Genomic DNA, 22,981 nt, shown 5'->3' with positions numbered 1-22,981 from the left:
AAAAATCCGCAGACATTTGACAGGATTTGAATAATATCATAGAAGCTAAAATTGATTGTGCAGTTTACATTCACTGCCACACTTAATCCTCACACCAACCCCACAAAACGAAAACCAAACGAAACCCATCGCCTTCAATGCCGACTCAGCGACCCTGTAAGACAGAGTAGAACTTCCCCAAGGGTGTCCAAGGAGCGGCTGGTGGATTCGAATTGCCAACTGTTGGTTAGCAGCCATAGCCTTTAACCACTGTGCCACCAGGGCTCCCATTTGATGGAAGAGGAATCTGAGGCTCAGGGGAGCTAAATACTTGGCCTGGCAGGACCAGAATTTCAACAAGGTGTGCCTGGCTATAAAATCCGACTTCTGGAGATGTATTTGGCAGGGGTTGGTTCAGTTTAGGAAACAATATTTGGGGTCTGTATAGAGACTTGCCGTTTCTTTTCAGTTTCTGAGGGGCCTGCCCCCACAAGTAGGGAGCTATAACAGTAGAGCCCAGGATTCACAAATTAGTGGTTCCTGCGTCTGCTTCTTGGGGGCTTAGTGAATGGAGATTTAGGCTCTCATTAACATTTGGGGAAGGGGTGCGTGTGGATAACCTTTTCTGAAAGCCTAGCCTGTGGTGACTATACCAGATAACATTTTCTTTGGTGAAAGTATTTTCAAGTAATATTTCTAAGAGAAAATTCTCTCCCAGATGTTGCTGAAAACATTTAAAAGGAATCTTGAAAATGACCGCCGATGCGGAAATAAAGTTTCTGGGCACCAAATATGATACCTTGCCAAAGTCAGGCCAAAATGTGGTGGGAATCATTTTCTCATCATCAGTCATCCTTGTTTTCCATTATGCTACTGCACTTAGCTTCCTAGTGGAAAGTATGGCCCTTTTCATGTCTGCGCCCTCCCCCACCTGGAGAAAAATCCAGACCTAATTGCAGGCTGAGGTCAGTGAAGACAGAGTCCTCAGATGCCTTTGACACCTCCCATCCACATTTTGTTCTCTCCCCCTGCTCCACCTTTGAAAGTCCTGTGGAGAGGACTGGAGGCCGCTTCCTGGAGCCTGTCAGAAAGGCGCCTTCCTTCTCCCGCAGGAGTCTCTAGAGGATGTCTGAGGGACAAAAGTTTTCCACACCCTGAGCTTGTAACATTTCCCAGGCTCACAGAACTTAGAAAGCTGTAAAGGAAGAGACCTGGGGGGCACAATGGCCTTATGGCCCATGTGCTAGGCTGCACTACAGCTCTGCCCTTTGCTGCACTCAGGTGACAGAAGACAGAAGATGCTGAAATTCTAAACTTCACCTTCATCTCCTGAGTCTGGAGAAGCAACGAGCCCATAAAGGACCCAGTCTCATGTAATTCCTTTTTTCAGTCTATATAAAAAACCAAAACCGAACCCATTGCCATCGAGTCAATTCTGACTCATAGTGACCATATAGGACAGGGTAGAACTGCCCCACAGGATTTCCAAGGAATGCCTGGTGGATTTGAGCTGCCGACCTCTTGGTTAGCAGTTGTAGCTCCTAACCATTATGCCATCAGACTATATAGTAGTATAGAAAGTGGATTTTGAGTAATCTCTGTGCTTCTGTTCATCATTTCATGGGAAATTCCAGAACGATGCAAAGACAGCCTGGAAAAACATTGCCTCTTCCCTAATGAGAGGCGGCTGAGATTTGAGGAAATTCAATGGCTAGGCCAAGGCCATATGTGAGTTGAATGGAACTTCAGATCCCTTTCGGCCAACATGTGTAAACCAAATGGAGATAGCAATAAAAATGAGGACCTTAATGTGTTTGTAAGGAAAATGCTTCAGTTATGAAACTAGAAATGTTCCTAAATTAAATATATGTACCTGAATCAAATTTTGACCATTAGATTGGGTGTGTGTTTGGGGGCTGGTGTCAAAAGCAAATTCGATGAAAAGAACTCTTTCACTCACCTAGAGGACAGTTGATCTTATTTTTTCTTAAACTTTTGGGCACAAAACGGAGAAAGTCAAATTAAGCAGTGTTTCCTGTTTGAGGTTAAACAGAGAAGTGGTTAGAGGCAGCTTATACGCTTAACCAGTATCTTCCATGTTTTTATTTTCATTGGTCTTTGATACAGCAATTTGACGTTTCATTGCTTTCTCGATTTTCTTTTTTCTCGCTGTCAGAATCGACTAAAATATGGGTGAGCAGTTTGTTGAGAATCCCTTGCCATTCTCTTCACTTTAACTTAAGGGTTTTTTTAGCTCTACAGTTTGTAGGGATTTTGCTTTTCCTATTTTTTTTTTTATGGAATAGCACTGTGAAGCTTAGCTTCGAAAGCAAAGGTTGGGGGTGCAGGCCTTTGTAGGATAAGCTTTGCTAACATATGTAAAAGAAAGAATTAATATGTATACCAGCCTCTGATAGTTACTTTGGGTTTGTAACCAGGTGTTTTGACTTAATAGTAAATTAAAAAGGAAATGGATTTGTATTATGGTAAAACATTCACTTCATTTTGCAAAAACTTGAGGTTGAGAAAAATAAAGGCCCTTAAAAGTATGTTATTTAGATAATTTTCTTTCTTGAAATTGTCTTCATAATCTATGGAATTATCATTTTAATAGACCTAGTATTTTAAGAGCTAATCCAAGTCATTTTTTTTTTTTTTTAGCTGTACATGGCTTGATATGTATGAATATTTGGCTTAGAATATTAATAAAGTTTTTTTTAATGCAAGCTAAAATTTTTGTTTGTTTTTCATCCTGTCCCAGATTGAAATGAAATACATGTGATGCAGTATCCGTTTGCTTCATAGTTTATTTTCATTTCAGTTCTACCTCTGTAGTAAGTGCCTTTTTTTTTTTTTCTTTAATTAAACTGAGAGACATTTCTGCTACCAGAAATAACTGGATTAGCACAAGCGTAGAGTTCCTGATAAAGCCATATGTCATAAAAAAAAAAAAAAAAATCATAGGTTCAAATTAATACAGGGCTGTCACCTTTGCAGGGATAACACGTGTTGTGATGTGAACTGCTCGGCTTTTCTTGGTTTGTGTGTTAAAAACAGTCCTTTGGAATCTCTTGTACTAGATGATTCCCCCCGAAACCAGAAACCCAAACCCACTGCCGCCGAGTTGACTTCAACTCATAGCGACCCTATAGGACAGAGTAGAACTGCCCCACAGGGTTTCCACTGGTAGATTCGAACTGCCCACCTTTTAGTTAGCAGCCTGAGCCCTTAGCTACTGTGCCGCCAGGGCTCCCAAAGGGGATTTCAACTGATTTAATTTCTCTCTTGGAAAGTGCCACTTGGTGTGCATAATCCCAGGTTTAGGCTTGCACGGTGTGTCTCTCAGGCTTTCCTTCTTTCAAGGCAAAACCTTTTATTAAGTTGTCATCACATCACAGCGAAGAGTGGGGCTTTTTTTTTTTTTTCTCCTTTTAATTTTATTTCTAGGAATAGTCTTTACTGGAAAGCAGCGTATCTGCTGCTAATCCTCAAGCAGGAAAGGAAGGGGAAAAAAAGAACCTTCCCTCCCTCAGACTTCCGCTTCTTAAAAACGGGAATGATGGCTCCTGTCTTCTGCTTCTTAGCGCCCTCCTTCCTTTGCCCTAGGACTGCTTGCCCAGGTGGCCACTTAGGTGGTTCTGCCCCTTTCCTGGGAATCCCCTCTCCCACACCCAGTCTTACATGCAAGACTGTGACCCCTGCTCAAATAGTGTTTGGCGTCTCTACCTGTCTGTCCTGTCCTGCTTCTGAATCCATCCATGGCTTTCCTACATCACTCCACATTCTCCCTTGTTCTAACAGGGGTTCCTATCGTCAGGAACTCTTAGTTTACTTTCTTTCTTTCTTTTTTTAAGACAAAGTTATGCATTTATGTGTGAGAATAGTGTATTTTCAAACTGGTCACTTGGGTAGGTAACAAATAGCATTAAAAAAAATAGAATAGAAAAACATACACTTACACTTGTAGTGTTCTGTGAAATTTGTTTCAGTTTTATGTATATTTATACGTACAAAACCAAACCCAAGTCAAGTCCGACTCATAGCAACCCTATAGGACAGAGTAGAGCTGCCCCATAGTTTCCAGGGAGCGCCTGGTGGATTCAAACTGCTGACCTTTTGGTTAGCAGCGGTAGCACTTAACCACTGCGCCACGAGGGTGTCCATTCATACATCTATGCGTGTGTGTATGTGAACTTGTATTTATGTACGTATTTTTATATTCATAGATACACGTGTATGTGTATACCAGGTTACCATGTAAAATGTATTTCTTACTGTGGACCCTGGTCTGAAAAATTAGAAAACCACTTCAGTAGAATAAAAATCCTGTCCGTGATTTATTTTTGCATAAATAAGTGTGTAATATTTATTTATTGAGCACCTACTATGTGCCACGTATTTTTCTAGGTGCTGGGGATATATCAGCAGGTAAAACAGACCAAGACTGCCCTTTGTCAGAGGGGAAGACAGACAGTAAACATAATAACTAATTATATGGTATGTTAACAAGGGGTTTAGTGCCGTGAAGAAGAAGTACAGCTGGAAGGGGGGATGGGATGGGGTACTGGGAGGAGGCAGTGCGGCTGGAGAAGTGAGCACACAGTGGTTGGCGTAGGAGGGGCCATTGTTGGAACTTTGGCTCTCTTCAGATGAAATGGGGATTCACTGGTGTTTGCCTGTACAGGGTCACTTGGGACCTAGCAAACATGTGGACCTTAGAATAGTCCTGGGTAAGCTAATTCATCCCAGGAGCCCTAGTCGCGCAATGGTTAAGAGATACGGCTGCTAACCAAAAGGTCGGCGGTTTGAATCCACCAAGCTGCTCCTTGGAAACCTCATGGGGTAGTTCTACTCTGTCCTATCGGGTTGCTATGAATTGGAATCGATCCGATAGCCATGGGTTTAAGCTAATTCATTCCTAAGTAGAGGATGTCAGACACCCATGGGCTCAACTGTGTGTTTTTTGTTTGTTTGTTTGTTTTAATCATTTGCCTTCCAATTCAGGAGAGGAACCTGTATATGAAGTGTCTTTGATTGTCCCTGAGCCTAGCTGGTAGCACACCTAATAGGTGTTCAAGAAACAAATATTAAGTGAAAGGAAAAATGAAGGATGACTTGCTTCACCTAAATGTCTGTCTCTTCATGGGGAAGTTAAGCTGACTGCACTAGAATAAGAAACCCTAGTGCTGTAGTGGTTAAATGCTATGGCTGCTAACTAGAGGGTTGGCATTTAGAATCCACCAGGTGGTCCTTGGAAACTCTCTGGGGTAGTTCTACTTTGCCCTATAGGGTCTTTATGAGTAGGAATCAACTTGTTGGTAATGGGCTTGGGCTTGGTACTAGAATAAAGGTCCCACGTGGTGCAAACAGTTTGTACTCAACTGCCAGCCAAAACGTCAGTGGTTCAAACTCACCCAAGTGGAGTCACAGAAGAAAGGCCTGGCAATCTTTAAAGGTTACTGCCAAGAGAATTTTATGGAGTAATTCTGTCCTGTAACACGTGAGGCCGCCATGAGTCGGAATCAACTGGACAGCAGTGGGTTTGGTTTTTTGGTTTTGGTGCTAGAATATACCAAAAAATGAATTTGGATCAGCTGCTGTTAGCAAAGGGCCATAAAAACGGAGTTTGTGTTCACCGGTCTTATCTCCTAGAAGGGTGAGGACCCTTCCATACCTGGTTTCTTTCAGAATATGCACAGCAGATGCTTAGAATGTTTGTAGGCACCTGGGGGTAGGAATGCTCTGAGTTGCTGGTCAGAGTCTTAGCTGTCACTAGATAACATTGATGACGTTGATTCCTGTGGGCTCAGGCTCCTGGCAGTCCCCAGTACAACGGGATGAAATGGGGCCTGGTCCTGCGGTCGTGCTCATGATCCCTGCCATGCTGGAGTCCACTGTTGCCTTCCAACCTAGGGGGCTCTTCCAGCACTGTATCGGGCAGTATTCTGTTGTGATCTATAGGGTTTCCATTGGCTAGTTTTTGGAAGTAGATCACCAGGCTTTACTTCCTAGTCTGTCAGTTTGGAAGTTCCACTGAAGCCTGTCCACCATGGGTGACCCTGCTGGTGTTAGAAACACGGGTGGCCTAGCTACCAGAATTGTAGCAACATGCCAGCCACCACAGCAGGACAGACTGACAGGCGGATAGTGGTAGATAACATTAGTAAATGTGTACGTTTTGCTGTCTGACTTAGCCCTACTAGGAATTCATGTTACATATAGGTAAAACCTGTCTTGAGCAGCTGTGTGTGTTTAAAAGCAAAAACAATTCAGGTCGTATTTCTTAGCCTGCCTTTGAAGAATGGAAAATATTAATGGATCCTTCCTTCTTTCAACAAATATTTGCATGCCTCCGGTGTGCAGAAGTAGCCTCTCTTAAGACACAGCCATTGCTCCCCAAAGCCTCATAGTGGGTGCACCTCACCCAGACTAGGGAAGGCGGGGGCAGAAAGGCTCACTAGAGAGGAGAAGGAGGTGGAGGGAAGGGGGGGTTTGTCTGAAGCAGAGGAGAGAACACAGGTTAAGGGACTGAGGTATGAGGGAGGGTGATGTATCCTGGCAGCTCTTCAGTAGCCCAGTAAGACTGAAGCTAAACTTGGCATTGCAACACCTAAACGCTTACGCACCGGCCAGATTATGAAGGTTGTGGGCCGTGCTGTGGGTTTGGGTTGTATCTGAAGGGTGGGGGAGAACCACTAAAGAGTTATAAGCAAGGAGTGATGTAATGAAGCCAGCACGTCATTAAAACTGGCCTAGGGACTCAGGGACCCTTTGGACTAGGGTAGATTTCTTTGGGGTCGGGAAGGGCAAGGCTTAAATCAGTTCAATTTGGGAGACTGCTTGGCTAATCCAAGGCAGAAAGAGTCCAGGACAGGGGAATACAAAGAAATGTGACCTGGCTCAGTGGTTCTCAATCCTAAAAAAAAAAAAACCTCATTGCCTTCCAGCCGGTTCCGACTCATAGCCGCCCTATAGGATAGAGCAGAACTGCCCCAAAGGGTTTCCAAGAAGTGGCTGGTGGATTCAAACTGCCAACCTTTTGGTTAGCAGCTGAGCTCTTAACCACTGTGCCACCAGGGCTCCCCCAGGGTTTTCAATCCTGGCTACCCTTAAATTTACTTAGGGAGCTTTTTAAAAAATGCAAAGACCAGACCTCCACCCCACCCCCACCCCCCAGGCTGAGTAAATCAGAATATCTTGGAGGGAGTTAGTCATTGGTCTTTTAGGAAGCACCCCAAGGCGATTTCCATCTACAAGCAGAATCCAGAGCCTTTGAGATTGATGTCCCCTAGCTACAAGTCTTTGAGGCCTCCGTGCGCCTCTCCACGGGACCTGCCCTGAGATACACACCCGCCAGGAAAAAGACGTGCAGTTATCAGAGAGCCGCGAGCCTGTCCAGCTGCACCGGCAGTCCGGGACATTTGACCGCTTTGAAGTAGTCAAGAGATTGGTAAGCAGAGTCGGCCTTACATCTGAAGGAATCCACGTGACCAAAGGGGAGTTCTGGCTTAGCTCAGAAACCCCACCTGCCTTCACACAGCGAATGTGGCTCTTTAGCTGTGAAAGCATCCACTTTTCCATCTTTGCCCACAAGTCGGCCATACTTCTGAGACCCACAGGACCTGGAAAGCACTTGAATTTTCCTAATTTCCTCTAACTCCTTGCAATTGACTTGAATTCTGATTTTTGACGGCCTGTCCCTCAAAGAAGGGAAGGAGTCCGAGAGGGCCCACTGTGATGAAAGAACAAACCCAAGAAGGAAGGAGTCACACCCTGTTGAGGCTCAGTGACTTTTGCTCAACTGGCTGAGATCAGCGAGTTTGCCAGAATGATGACAGGTTGCGAATTTCTGTTTAACTTACTGTTGAGGGGTAAGGGGAAGATCGAGTCATCCCATCACACCAGGAAATGTGCAAATATGGCCTAATAGTTCCCAGCCATACACAAAAGGATCCCCGGGACCTCATTCATTTAACGGTACACAACTGCTTTGTGGAACAGCTGAGGACTAAAGCAGCTTCCAATAAAAATTTCCTGTTTCCTCCTCAACACGTTTGCCTGTTGTTTGCTCAGAGAAAACCCAGGAATAAAAGTTTCTTTGTATTTTTATTGTATTTTTAGTTTCTAATGGCATTTTTGCCTGCTGGGGAATGTTTTTTTTTTAATTGTCCTCATAGTTTTCACGCCACCACCCACACATAAAGGAGCCCTGGTGGCGCAGTGGTTAAAGCACTTGGTTGTGCTCCAAAAGGTCAGCAATTCGAACCCACCAGCGGTTCCGAGGGAGAAAGATGGGGCATTCTACTTCCGTAAAGATCACAGCCTTGGAAACCCCATGGGGCAGTTCTGCTCTGTCCTACAGGGTCACTGTGAGCCTGAACCAACTTGATGGCAGTGGGTATGGGTACTCACACGTATAAAAAATACTAAAGGAAAAATCCCTTTGAGCCAATTGGAGACCTCTAAAAATGAGTATGAGGGAGGTGTTAGAGGGACTGGAGTAATGTACAGGGCTTTCTTTATATTTTAAACTCTTGTTCAATTTTACATGTGTCTTAAGGAAAGAACCCAAAACCCACTGCCATCGAGTCAATTCCGACTCACAGCGACCCTATAGGACAGAGTAGAACTGCCGCATAGTTTCCAAGGACCTCCTGGCGGATTCGAACTGCCGACCTTTTGGTTAGTAGCACTTAACCACTACACCACCAGGGTTTCCTAGGAAAGAACCCAGTCTTGCTAATCTCTGTAAGTCTTGGTTCCCTCCTACCCTGTGGAATTTGAATGTAAAGAGCTTGTTTTAAGGAGAGGTGGTTACTTCACCTGTTGCCTTATCTGTGTATATTGGGATGATAATACTAACGGCATTTTAGGATCAATATGAAGAGTAAATGGACTAATGCAACAAGTGCTTAGACAAACAATAAACCCATTGCCGTGGTCTGGTCGAACTGATTCTGACTCATAGTGACCCTACAGGACAGAGTAGAACTGCCTTCTAGGGTTTCCAAGGAGTGCACGGGGGATTCGAACTGCCAACCTTTTGGTTAGCAGACAACTTTTTAACCACTGTGCCACCAGGGTTTCCAAGTGCTTCAACAGGCCTTGCAGACATTAAGCATTCAGTAGAAGTTGGCCACGTATAGAATTGCTGAGAAGACATATGGGAAGACAGCACACTGGAGGCAGTGTTGGGCTGGACCTTGAAGGGTGAGTGAAAATTGACCGGAGCTGGTGGGAGGGCGTTTCAGGCATAAAGAAGTCACGGCATCACAGGGTGAGGAGAAGATGTGCACCAGGTTTACTTTGGCTGGGAGGTACAGGGAGTGAAGGGAGCTGAAAAGTGAGGTTGGTTGGCTGCTTGTGCATGGTCTGGAAACCACATAGAGGTGCTCAGGCTTGACTTTCTAGGCAGTGGAGTTCCAGTGAAGCTTGAGGTAGAGACAAGATCAAAGCTGTGCTTAGGAACTGTGATGAGTCAGGGCTGGCTGATGCAGAGGGGTAAAGGTGGAGACCTGGAGTTTTAGTTAAGAGATAAGAGAGAAAGTAATGGCAGGAATCAGGTGGAAACTAGAAAGTGTTCCCTACCTGGCTTGGATGTAGACATAGGTTTGTTCCATATGAAATGAAATTAAAATATTGATGTTTCGGGCACAGTGGTTAAGAGCTCGACTGCTAACCAAAACTTCAGCCGTTTGAATCCACCAGCCACCCCTTGGAAACCCTGTAGGGCCGTTCAGTTCTGTCCTGTAGAGTCGTTATGAGTCGGAACCAACTTGACGGCAGTGGATTTGGTTTGGTTTTTGGTTATATTGGATTGCTGGCATGTTCTCTTGGTCTGTTGATGATTGGAAAGGTGTCAGAGTGAGGCTAGCAAGCACACCGTTTAACAAAAAAAATCAGTGACAACTTTTTCACAGATTTCTGGTTCTGATTTTTATTGAAACACAGAATTGACTTCTCATTTGTTATGCTGCCTAAGTTTTCATGAGTGAAAAAAATTCTTATGTAAAATAAATATATGTCTTTCCATTTCCCATGGCTTCAAATCTAAAAGAAAGGCAGAGAAAGGGTAAAATTACTATATCTCTGCAGTTCTTGAAAGTACTACTTTTTACAGCCATTGTAAGCCTTTAATTAGATTATCTGCTAAGGAAACAAACCCTCAACTGTTTGCGTCAGTTCTTTGCAACCAAGTAATCCTAAGAAGAGTGACTATTTGGACAAGTTTTTAGATCGTTTTTGGTTATTTTAAGGCGTTTTATTTGCTTAGTGGTGAAATATGGACAATAAGAAGATACCTAGACGATAGGTCTCTGTGTGTCCCTGAAATCACATATGAGTAATAATATGTAATACTTTAGAGTTTATCAGGTATTATAGACATAAATGAAAAGGTTTTTCAGAAAAATAATATCTTAAATCTTTCGTGCCTCTTGGCGTAAAATCATATTAATTCCGAAATTCCGAAACAACACGCTCTAAGTAGGTGGCAAATGTCTGATGAATTGTGTTTAATTAACCCTTTTGTATGTGTGCTGACCTAGTGTCATGTCTGAATCTAGTCAGAAATGGTAGACATTAAACATTTCTGATTACTAGCCAAGATCGTCCCATGGAGCAGTTCCACCCTGTAACACATGGCGTCGCTGTGAGTCGGGGACCGACCCGAATGCAGCTAACAACAACAGTCACTGGTTAAGTAAAATATTAAGAAACCAAGCACGTTTTCTTTTTAACGATCCGTTTTTCAGTGGCTAAAAAAAAAAAAAAAAACAGTATATTCAAGGAAAATAACTCCTTTCGTCTATTTAGAAGTTACTTAAAACATTTTTTAAAAAAACAAACATTTGGTCATTTTTCTTTCATCGGGGAGATAGAGACAAATAATGTCCCCATTCTTTGAGGTATAATGTTGAGCTTTTATATGGCTTTCCAGCAATATAGTTTTCTAAAAAATGTGTGTTATCATTTTATCTAAAGCTTCCTTAATTTCTCTCTGAGACAAGGTGTGGATGGCAAATGCCTTGGGAAAATACATGGGAAAAATGCAAACTCAGCTTACATCCAGCAATTCTATATACCCCTTTATTTACTGTTAAGATTGTAGATTTTCCACATTAAGTCCCTTTATCCTTCACCCCCAGGTCAACCCTAAATCTTGTCTTTAATAATGCTACTTTCATTGTTACCCTAAAAAGATTCGTGAAAATAAACCTTTCCATACTGTTTATTTCCACTCCTCACTCATAATTGTTTTAGTTTGCATATTAATAAACTCTTCAGAAGATAATAGGTGGTTTTTCTATGAGTCGGAATTGACTCAACAGCAACTGGTTTGGTTTGGTTTTAAGCGCAAGAGTTTAACCTGCTTTAATGAATTGAAGCCTTCGTTACCTTTCTGTAAAGGCCAAGGAACTCATGGTGAAGTGGTACTGTGAAAATACTTTCAACCCTAAAGCTCCTAGGCAAAAAGTAAGATGTCTGTACTTCTCCCGGTGTTGGCAGTGGGCTTCCTATCTGGCTCAGAGGAGACGCTTAATGAAGATTAGAACCTGGAATAAATTAAGCAATGTTGAGACATTTATAAATGAGTGAAAAGCCTTACATAACCAAGGACTCATGGCCTGAGGAAGGTGGGAAGAAGAGTTGAACGGAATATTCTTTGTGCCAGCAGAGAAATAATTAATGTGCCCAAGCTCTCCACTGTGAGTTCGTTTTAACAGGATTGTAAATCTGTGCTCGAGTGAGTTTTTCCACAGTGTGTCAGTTGCTCTTGGCCTTTCTGTTTATAAATACTACCTACAAGATGTTAAACCACAGGGTAGCAGAAGCCTTATTATGCATTTCAGCCTGCCAAGATTGTGGAATTTATTGACTTAATGCCCTCTTCCTTGACGTCTGGGCCTCACTACTACTGTATTAATAACCCATGTACCGAAAGGCACATCACCCCAGCATCTGGGGGTTCTGTTTGTATCATGTTGGGAATCAGAAGGGCTGTTACTTTCTCACTTGAGTTCTGTTCTGGGTGTCAGATATACTTGGTGGCCTTTTGTTTTAGTGAAAAGCAAACCAAGTTAGGCTAACCAGGCTTCAAATGAGTTATTTAACCCCCTTCAACTCTCTCATTTTAACTCTCATTATTTGTAAACCTTATTTTCATAATCATTTGTAACCAAAGCCATACAAAGCCATACAAAATACTTAACTGCTAGGACCCCATTTTTTTTGTTGTTGTTTTTCATTTGTTTTTTTAAGGAAAAAAAGTATATAATTATATGCATAGAAAAAAAAGATCGAGAAAATGCACAAAAATATAAATCATTTTGAGTTAAAAGTTTTTTTTTTCTTATCTGTACTTTCTACAGATGGCATGCTTTGCTTCTACAACAAAAAAAAACTTATTGCTGTTGAGTCAATTCCGACTCATAGCAACCCTATAAGACAAAGTAGAATGGCCCCATAGGGTTTCCAAGAGCGGCTGGTAGATTCGAACTGCTGACCTTTTGGTTAGCAGCCAAGCTCTTAACCACTGAGCCACCAGGGTTCCTGTATAATAAAATCAAAATTTATTAAAGAAAGGGAAGCTTGCTGAGATACTCAGGGCTAATGATTTTGTCTTTTTTTTCTGTTTTATTCTAGAAATTGAAGCCAAGGAAGCTTGTGATTGGCTACGGGCAACGGGTTTCCCTCAGTATGCACAGCTTTATGAAGGTGAGCTGAAAACACCGTTGTTTTGTTTTTTGTTGTTTTATTTTATTGGTATAATTGTAACCTTTGGCTAATCTATTACATACTTATTTTAGACATCTTATGTATTTAACTAAATATTTCTTTTTTAAAAACTTATTATACTAAGTACCTGTGACCCCACCAAACAAACAGTAGCTCCAACCTTGATAATGACACACCTTGTGGTCTCCCATTCTGTCCTTCTGCCATCTCCTCCCCAAAGTAACCATCATCCTGACTCCTCTTTATCTTTTTTTAACTTTCCTTTTTTATATAATTTTATTGCATATTCCCAAAAAGTATATATATGTTCCTTAAATATATATATATATATCTATGTGTGTGTATGTGTGTGTTTTAGTCCTTTTTACCTTTATAAAAAGAATATTATATACTGTATGTAATCTTTTGGGATTTCATTTTTTCATTTAATGTTACGTTGTTAAGATTCTTCTATACTGTGTCTCTGTAGTTCATTTAATTCTCCACAGTTTATTCATCCACACTCTGATTGAAGGGCATTTTGGCTTTTTCTAGATTTTTCTATTACAATCTGTGTTGTTACAAACATTCTGGCACCTACCCTCTTATGGTACATATGCAATAATTTATCTTATAACATGTAATACATATTACATGACTTAGTCTATAATATATACTTATAACATATAATTAGGAGAGGAATTACTGGGTTATAGAAAATGTGTATGTTCATTTTTATAATGCATACTTCAAAGGTGCTCGTAACAATTTTTATTCCTACCAGTAACATATGAATATCCTGACTATCCACGTGCTCAAAACACTTGATATTGTCAGACTTTTCAATGTTTGCCAATAAAATGGATATAAAGTGATGACTTACTGATTTTGCTTCAATTTCCCTGATCAAATTTCCACTAGGCGATGCTCAGCTGTCTTGAGCTCACTGTTGTTGCTCCTCAGACCCTCTGTTTTTGTTACCTCAACCTCTAGGTCACTGATTCTTTCTTCTGCCAGCTCAAATCTGCCGTTAGTCCTTCCAACAAGATTTTTATTTCATTTATTTTTATTTTTTTATTTCATTTCAGCTTCAGTGCTTCTGTTTGGTTTTTTCTTACAGTGTCTATATCTATTGATAGGTTCACTTTGAGATGAGATTGATTTGGTCACAGTGGATTTGGTTGGATTGTCTCTATTGGTATTCTTGTTTTGTTCATGTGTCATTTTCCCAAGTCCCTTTAGATCTTTGTTGGTGTTTTCCTTTAGTTTTTTGTGCTGGTTTAATATTGCTGTATTATATTCCTTCAATCTGTTAATTATCCAGATTTCCATAGGGACCATTACTCTCCTTTTATCTTGTCCTCTTGACTGGGCCATCATTTTCAGGTGTGTGTGTGTGTGTGTGTGTGTATGCCTTGTGATATTTTTGTTGATGCTGGAACATTGGAATTTTACAAAGAATTAGCTTCCTTAATTTCCTCATATACATGTTGCTTCTAATAACACCAAAATTCTACAAGAAACTCTGAGGCTGGCATAGGCTTCAGACATTTCTTACCTTTCCATCTTCTATATTCCAGCAAGACTGAGGGTTCAGTCTTTCAGGCCACTTCTAGACTGGTCAGAATATACACCCTGACCAGTCTGCTATCAAGATCTGACCTATTTACTTTGGAGCCAGAGATCAAGGCTCTTCCTAATACACAGGAGAGCCATCCATTGACTAGGGTTTCACCCAGAGAGGAAGGATGGAGGCAGTGGAAAAAGTTATTGTCCTTTCCTTGAGATTCATTCAACCTTGTTTCATTTCGTGGCTCTCTATTATTGTTACTTGTCCACCTTTTCAGAGCTCTTATGGGGCTGAGTACAGACTTCTAGTTGTTTTTCTTGGAGTTCACGTGGGGATGGTTGGGGATCTTAGACCTCCTCATGCCGCCATCTTCCCAACACGCACCTACCTGTCTCTTGATGAATTTTTTTCTGTGGCATTTAATTTTTAATAGAGAAAAATGGACCTTTCTTAAAAAAAAAAAAAAAGTCAGGATCTAGGTTCTTCTACTTCATTTTCTCATCAGTGTCCTGGGAATCACTTGGAGGTTGATACTGGAGGTAAAGAGCGCCTCCGGCCTCACTCATTCTTGGTACCTCTGGCTACCACGTATGGATAGAGTGTGTTCTGTGTAGGGTGGGGTGGGTGGACTGTCATGGGCTGCAGGGTTAGCTGTAGTCTCAGGCACATCCTCCCCCTGTCCCCCACTTCTTTTCTCTTGCCAGGGTTCACAGAGGGAAGGGAGACAATCCCCCTGAGGCCGTGGTGTATGTGAAGAAAAATTCAGGCACATTGATTTTTAAGCGGTGGTCTAATTCTACAATAAAAAAATTTAACAGGTAACCATTTTAACAGTTATTTAGAAAGTTGTTTCCATGTCCCAGTTAATGAAACAAGACTTTGTTGTTTTGATTTCAGTGAATTGTATAAAAAGAGAAAGCCTTTGGAATAGACGTGACTGTTTATTCCTACAAATAAAAAATTTTTTTTTTTTTTAACAAACAGTGCCTGTTAAAGAGAAATGGGAATAGAAGGAGAAGGGGTGATAGCTCTGCCAGGCTCTCCTGGGCTCTGCCGCTCTGCTGTGAATTTTATGTTGACCATAACTGGCTAATCATATAACTGGACAATTATTCATATAGGGAACTCAAGTGTCCACTTTGTTGATGTCACAAAACCACTCTTTTGCAAATGTGAATTTTACAGGGTCTGCTCATTCCCTTCCCTTTTCCCCTCATTCTACAACCTTCTTCCTCAGCATAAAATTTGCGGCATATATCTGTTCATGTAAAGGCTCTTTTTTCTCTAGGATATATTCCAAGGAGTAGGATTGCTGGATCATATGGTAGTTCTAGCTTTTTAAGGAAACGCCAAATCAGTTTCTAAAGTGGTTGTATCATTTTACATTCCCACCAGCAGTGTATAAGTGTTCCAGTCTCTCCATAACCTCTCCAACATTTATTCTTTTGTGTTTTTTTGGATTAATGCTAGCCTTGTTGGAGTGAGATGGAATCTCATTGTAGTTTTGATTTGCATTTCTCTAATGGCTAATGATTGTGAGCATTTCCTCACGTATCCGTTAGCTGCGTGAATGTCTTCTTTAGTGAGCTGCCTGTTCGTATCCTTTGCTCATTCTTTAATTGGGTTATTTGCCTTTTTGTAGTTGAGTTTTTGCAGTATCATGTAGATTTTAGAGATCAGATGCTGATCAGAAATGTCATAGGTCATCTTTTTGCTCTTTTGGTGAAGTCTTTGGATGAGCATAGGTGTTTGATTTCTAGGAGCTCGCAGTTATCTAGTTTCTCTTCTGCATTGTTAGTAGTGTTTTGTACACTGTTTATGCCATGTATCAGGTTTCCTAGAGTTGTCCCTATTTTTTCTTCTATGACCTTTATCATTTTAGATTTTATATTTAGGACTTTGAACCATTTTAAATTAGTTTTTGTGGATGGTGTGAGGTATGGGTCTTGTTTCATTTTTTTGCAGATGGATATCCAGTTATGCCAGCACCATTTGTTAAAGAGACTGTCTTTTCCCCATTTAACTGACTTTGGGCCTTTGTCAAATATCAGCTGCTCATATGTGGATGGATTTATGTCTGGATTCTCAATTCTGTTCCATTGGTCCATGTATCTGTTGTACCAGTACCAGGCTGTTTTGACTACTGTGGTGGTATAATAGGTTCTAAAATCAGGTAGTGTGAGGCCTCCCACTTTGTTCTTCTTTTTCAGTAATGCTTTACTTATCCGGGGCCTCTTTCCCTTCCATATGAAGTTGGTGATGTGTTTCTCTACCTCATTAAAAAATGTCGTTGGAATTTGGATCCGAATTGCATCGTATCTATATATCACTTTCAGTAGAATAGACATTTTACAGTGTTGAGTCTTCCTGTCCATGAGCAAGGTATGTTTTTCCACTTATGTTGGGCTTTTTTGGTTTCTTGCTGTAATGTCTTGTAGTTTTCTTTGGATGGGCCCCACTTTCAAGCTCACTCACACGGCTGTTTTCAGGGTCTGGCCCTCACTGGATGTTAGTCATAGTCATCAGTTCTTCCTTAGGGCTAACTCACAGCATAGCAGTTTGCTTCCCCAGAGAGAGAAGAGAGATGGCAAGAGAAGTCCAGCCAGAGCCGTCTTCTCTTGTAACTTAATCTTGAGAGTGATATCCCATCACTTTTGCTGTATTCTGTTTGCGGTGGGGCATTTTAGAAGCTGCCTACCACAACGTCTTAGTGCTGGCTGTACATTTTAACTTATTTGGATTGTAACAAAACAATTTGAGTGCACTCTCCAGTTCATTGAAATGGGGTGGGAGTTTTATTTGTAAAACACTGGTTTTAAAGAAACACTGACAAAAATATGAGATCTGTGCACAACTTATAGGGAACAGTTGGAAAGATGGAATGTTCCCTCCCCGCGCCCCCCCCCCAATTTAGTAGGGCTGTGATAGCTGTTCTCACACAGTTGGTGGGGTATTGCCTTAAAGATAGTCTTCATGCCCAGTGCTGAAAAGACAGAATCAGCAAGACCAGTGTGCAAAGAATATTGGTAGAGTCATATCATACTCTGTAAGAAATGGTTTTAAAATAATGACAGCTGTGAACTAATGAAGTGTCTTTTATAGGTAACTTTCAAGCAGAGGTTGTGTGAATAGTGGGGAAAAAAAAAAAACCAAACCTGTTACTGTCAAGTGGATTCTGACTTATAGCGACCCTACAGGACAGATTAGAACTGCCCCACAGGATTTCCAAGAAGTGGCTGGTGGATTTGAACTGCCAAACTTTTGGTTAGCAGCTGAGCTCTTAACCACTTTGCCACCAGGGCTCTGGTGAATAGTGAAACCAAAAAACCAAACCCATTGCTGTTGAGTCGATTCTGACTCATAGCGACCCTATAGGACAGAGTAGAACTGCCCCATAGGGTTTCCAAGGAGTGCCTGGTGGATTCGAACTGCCCACTTTAGGTTAGCAGCCTTAGCTCTTAACCACTACGCCACCAGGGTGAATAGTGAAGTGATTTCTAAATTGAGAAGAGATGAGATGACCTCCAGAGCCTCTTCCAACTTGAGTGTTCTTTGTTTCCTTAATTGCACTGAGGTGGGAACACTAGTCGTCTCTCATTCATTCATCCATCCCTTCGTTTATTCATTCATTCAGCTAACCAACAAGCCCCAGTGTTTATTTTGCACCGACATGAATGCCCAGCGCCATGAGAGATGCTGCGTATTTTATAAAAATAAAACATAGTCTGGACCTCAAAGAGTACCTTCAAGGGGTTACCAACATTGCAAAAAACAAACATAATTTTGATGGATTTACGTGTTAATAATTCACCTTTTTCATCACTTAAGAAGGGAGGAGATACTGGGGAACATTGGGTTATCATATCACAAAATCCCCAAAAGATCCAGTTGAAGAGATGTCACGTCTTTTCGCCAAGAGACATCCACCTCATCTCACAGTAAATAGCAATTTAGTGATGTTTCTTTTGCCCTGATACCTTTCTAGGGTGGTGAGAAGCGGGCTGCCTCCTGGAACAATAGGGATAGGCTCTCAGCTGGAGCCTTTCAGTGGTCACCAGCAGCCTTTTTCATACAGGAGCAGAATTCCCTGAGCCCATGATAAGAGTGGATATACTTTGCAAGCTTGGAGGTGCTAGACATGATCAGCAGGTTGCCTTGAAGAGGGATCTGGGGTTGGTGTGTGGTACTCATGAGAACCGAATCAGACTGAGACCACAGAGATCATTTTTATGTCCCTAGCTCTCCCAGCTAAGTTAATTCATTATCTAATTTCCTCCTTGTAGCCCAGACTAATTGTGTGATGTTTTTCCATGAAGATGAATTCTGAATTATGTTATTATTACGCTATGTAAAATACTGTCCTGATCCTCCACTTCAGAAAGTAGCTGCGATTTCTTTCCTATTTTTCGTAAAAGGTAGTTGGTTAATCTGGATGCCTGTTATGGTGGAGTTGCTTATCTCTCCATCCCTTAGGAAGACTTTTTGACCTGTGAACATTCAGAGTGTCTGTCTTTCAGTAGGGCTCTGGAGGTGGGTGGGAGGACCAGTCCTCTACTGGGTTTTCAATTCACAGCTCTACTGGAGATGAGAAACATAATTGCATTTACAGTGGCCGTAACTTGGCAGTCCTTTTGTTCTCCTGTTTAGAATTAAATTTCCTCCAATTATGTCCATTCTGGGGGTTGATTTGCTGCCAAGAGACACTTCCCCGTGATGTGTTTGCTAAGACCCAGTTCCAGTCTGTCTTACTTCTTCCCAAACCCTGGGGTGCAGGCTGCATTCTCACAGGTTCCATTTTGGGGTCCCATCATTTACAAGTCATTCGAAGCGTAAGCCTACACTATTTTTTTTTTTTTCATTTACAAGTCATTCGAAGCGTAAGCCTGCTTTTGAGGTATACCGTGTATTGGTCTGGACTATCATTTCTCACGTTCATCCTGCCACCACACACAGGATGAGTACACACACACTTGCACAAACACACCAACCCACACATTCCTTGTCTTCCTGTTTAGGTTTATTTTTGGTACTTGGCAATTTTTACTTCCTGCCCTTAAATCCAAGCTGGGAGTTTAAATCCTAGCTATCAGTAAACTGTCATCTTTTAAAAGCCAGTCCTTTCAGGAGAGAGTCTAGGCAAATAAGAGAAATTTATCCATGTAATTCTTTCATTCTTCACTTGCATTTAGCCCCTACCGAAATTTTTTTTTTTTTCTTTCTTTCCAATTTACAGAATTTTGACGTTAAATTGGATCAGGAAAGTCATCCAAATACAGCTCTGGGTACCCTAAGCTAGGATTTACTAAAATAATACAGTTGCCGCCTCATATACACTTAACGGGTCTTGTGGGTTTTTAATATTGTTAAATCTATTATTTAATACATAGAGTTCCTGGTGTTTACTCAGAGTGAAATATGACATCACAACCTTCAGGCAGCTTTACAGTCAGTCTGTCTTGCTCCTGGTTGCTAATAGTTGACAATCACTGTGAGCCTCCTCTTGTGTTGCTTCTGTCACTGTGCCACTAATCATTTGTCTACGGGAGACTTGGTCTAGGAATTAACGAATGGAGATATAATCCCGCAACACTACATTTTATATACTTCTTCGTGAGTCTTTGGACTAATAGCTGGTTCCCTGGTCTGCCTGTGTTAGCGCATACAGGGAATACTATCAGCAGTCCAACCCTAGCTTTCAGAAAAAAGAATATAGACTATCCATTAACACTCACTATGATAGTTTTCAGAATTTTTAAAAAGGTACTTTGAATAGCCCCTCTGGAAAGTAGGTTACTAGGAATAAGTAACCCCCTACCACTCTGTAAATCATAAACCATAAAAACGTAAGCCAGAGTCGCAGACCCCCAGTCAGCCCGAGAACTAGAACATTGTCAATGAGTGCTGATGGCCCTGTCTGTACCAGCGTGCAGCATAGCCATTCTGGAGGCACGAGGGATTTTTTTTATTAGATCATGGTTGTCCTGGCGACCTACTGTGCTCATTTATTTCATCCATTCCTGAGCCACGGAGTTCCACAGAGGCACTCTAACCCACAACGGTGTGTAAACATTTTACTGGGAAGGCCCTTATTTACCCTAATAGCTGAAACTCCAAAGGGTGGTAAGGTGCCTTTATCTAGGGGCTGTTTCAGACCTGTTGTAAATTTCCAGGGTCTGCTGCAGGCCTCCCCCTCTCTGCTCTTCAGGGGTGTGTTTATCTAGGGGGATCTCTTTAAGCGGTAGGGAGAAGGATTCTTCCATTGAGTTGACTTTTACCCTTCCTGCTTCTCAGTTCTGGTACACTTCAGTATTCTCATAGTAAGTAAGCTTTGCTGCAAATTAAGAGTTTTGGGTTCTGTTGTTCTACAGGGACTTTATAGCCAGCCCTTTGTTTCTGGCTGAGTTGTATTAGCTCCTGAGAAGCCATATGGAAGTGTTCATATTTAAAATAGTATATCTTGAATTCTCTTTAGCTCTTGATAGTATGCAAATAGATTAGATTCTGTTTACTACCTCTGGCCATTGTCCTCTTGGTGTTCCCTTGGCTCAGTTTTTCAATGATCCTGATCACACGTAGGCAAAGACACACACGGGAAAAAAAAAAAAAAAAAAATAGCCAAAACAGCCACATTAAAAGAGGGCATCCTTTTGGTATTTATTCTGGCTTAAATTATAATTTGTAGCTGGGGGTCTGTTGCCTGCTTGTGTTTTTAAAGGTGGAACAGTACTTCGAACCACTTGTCTTGGACAAGAAACAGTATTTAAGGCTCCAGACACTTGGAATCATAAGCGTCTTTAGGCCACTGATGCTGAATGTCTTACCCTTTTTTATTCTCCCATGACACTTGATAGGGAAGGAAGTATCTTGTACATGGTAGGTACCCAACAAGTTACACTGGAATTTTTTGTTGTTTTCTTTTTCTGCTAAACTGAGTTAGTTTGGCAAGAACTTAGGTGCTCAATAATTTTTTTTTTTTTTTAATAGATCTCCTGTTTCCTATTGATATTACCTCGGTCAAGAGAGAGCATGATTTTTTGGACAGAGATGCCATTGAGGCTTTATGCAGGTAAATGAAATAAAATGTGTGTGTGTACGTGCGTTTTAAGAAGGCAGGACTTGTCACTGAAATGGGCTTTTGTTTCCCTTTTGCTCTAACTAATTATGTCAGGTCTTTGATGAGCAAAATGGATATGGTGATTTACTTCAGTATAAATCAAAGGCTTTTAAATTAAAAAAAAGTAAAATCCTGTTATTTAATATTGCCACTAAAAATAACACCTACACTGTCCTAAAAGGTATTCAGATGGATGTTGTTAGTTGATGCTGCTCATGGCGACCCCATTTGTGCAGAGTCGAACTGCTCCATGAGGCTTTCAAGGCTGAGGCCTTTTGGAAGCAGATCCCTAGGCCTGTCTTCTGAGGTGCCTCTGGGTGAGTTTGAACCACCGGCCTTCCAGCTATCAACTGAGCGTGTGACCATTTGTGCCACCCGAGACTCCTGTACGCAAATAGTACCGTTGCATTCTTGATACCATATGACTGCTCAGACAGGTGCTCTAAGAGCTGTAGCCAAAGCTGTTAACACTGAGTGGAAAGAGGACATCCAGAAGAGTAAATGGGAGGTGGGCGTAATGGTATTACTGAGGAGTCAGGACCACTGTTTCAGTTCCAGAAGAGCTTCTGTGAGGTTCTTCCGTTTCCCCAGGTACAAAATAGTAACAGCATTAAAGATGGTTGTAAGACAACTCAGCCCAGCCTCAACATACAGGAGACAAGCAGTAAACGAGCACTGATGTGAAATGTGAGTAAAGCTGTCAGAAATCTCCGCTGTTTGAGCTCATGGGTCGTCAGGCAGAGGCGCGTCCTCAGCTTGCAGATTTTAGTGACGTAGAACTAATCAAATGCGTGGCAGACCATGTCGGAATACTGATAGCCCTTTCAAAGTCCTGGTGACATTTTTATTCCTTTTAAGTTATTCCTATTTGTCATTGTTCTCAAAACTTAAAAGCAATAAAAGCGAAATTCTGGGGGAAGAATATGCACTGACGAAATTCCCTTATCGATTTGATTGTAAAATTAAAATAAATTTTAATTTCGATGTATAACTTGAAAGAAAAAAAGTCGTTAAGGTAGAATAATACCCAGTATTTCTTTATTATTTGTAGGCAAAGAAAGCAGCGGTAGCTCTGCAAAAGTAATGTTTTTTGTCTTTTTTATGTAATACAGTATTGTTGGAGGCAGCTAACTTAAGCAGTAGTTTTAAGGAAAGATAAAACTGAACCCAGACCTGTTGCCATCGAGTTGATTCAGACTCGTAGCGATCCTCTAAGACAAAGTAGAACTGCCCCATAGAGTTTCCAAGGAGTGGCTGGTGGATTTGAACTGCCAACCTTTTGGTTAGCAGCCAGGCTCTTAACCGCTGAGCCCCCAGGGCTCCTAAGGAAAGATAGGTAGGATGGTGAGTGTATGGAGCAGACTTGTTCTCATGGTTCTAGAAAGAAAAAAAAAAAAAAAACCGTATTAACCACAGAAAGACTGTCACTTTTCATGTCCAATGCCATGTCTGCTTAGAGATATCTAAGATGCATGTACAATTTCTGAAAGCGACTTCGTTCCAAGTCCTGTGCTGCAGTGTGTCATAGCATCGCTATGTCATGGGGAATTAAGAAATGCCGCTGCTGCTGTTTCAGAGGGGAAGAAATCAGCTTCTGGAGT

General features: G+C 41.5%; 1 protein-coding gene across 9 annotated transcripts in view; it reads left to right on the top strand.

The window, feature by feature from the left end:
- Positions 1-22,981, top strand: part of DLC1 (DLC1 Rho GTPase activating protein) — a 428,029-nt gene that overhangs the window by 378,937 nt on the left and 26,111 nt on the right. For 4 of the 9 annotated variants that reach the window (XM_064272864.1, XM_010592488.3, XM_023551156.2 and 1 more), the window contains 2 exons: positions 12,625-12,696; positions 21,251-21,332. In XM_064272864.1, the coding sequence (XP_064128934.1) occupies positions 12,625-12,696; positions 21,251-21,332 (154 nt within the window). Of the gene's footprint in view, positions 1-12,624; positions 12,697-14,970; positions 15,085-21,250; positions 21,333-21,971; positions 22,068-22,981 lie in introns of those variants that run through there. The other 5 variants (XR_010318667.1, XR_010318665.1, XR_010318666.1 and 2 more) reach the window with 5 other exon arrangements.

Source organism: Loxodonta africana, chromosome 19 (assembly GCF_030014295.1).
Source record: "Loxodonta africana isolate mLoxAfr1 chromosome 19, mLoxAfr1.hap2, whole genome shotgun sequence".
Classification (NCBI taxonomy): domain Eukaryota; kingdom Metazoa; phylum Chordata; class Mammalia; order Proboscidea; family Elephantidae; genus Loxodonta; species Loxodonta africana.
The sequence above is the reverse complement of the archived record's forward strand: the minus strand, read 5'-3'. Positions and strand labels throughout refer to the sequence as shown.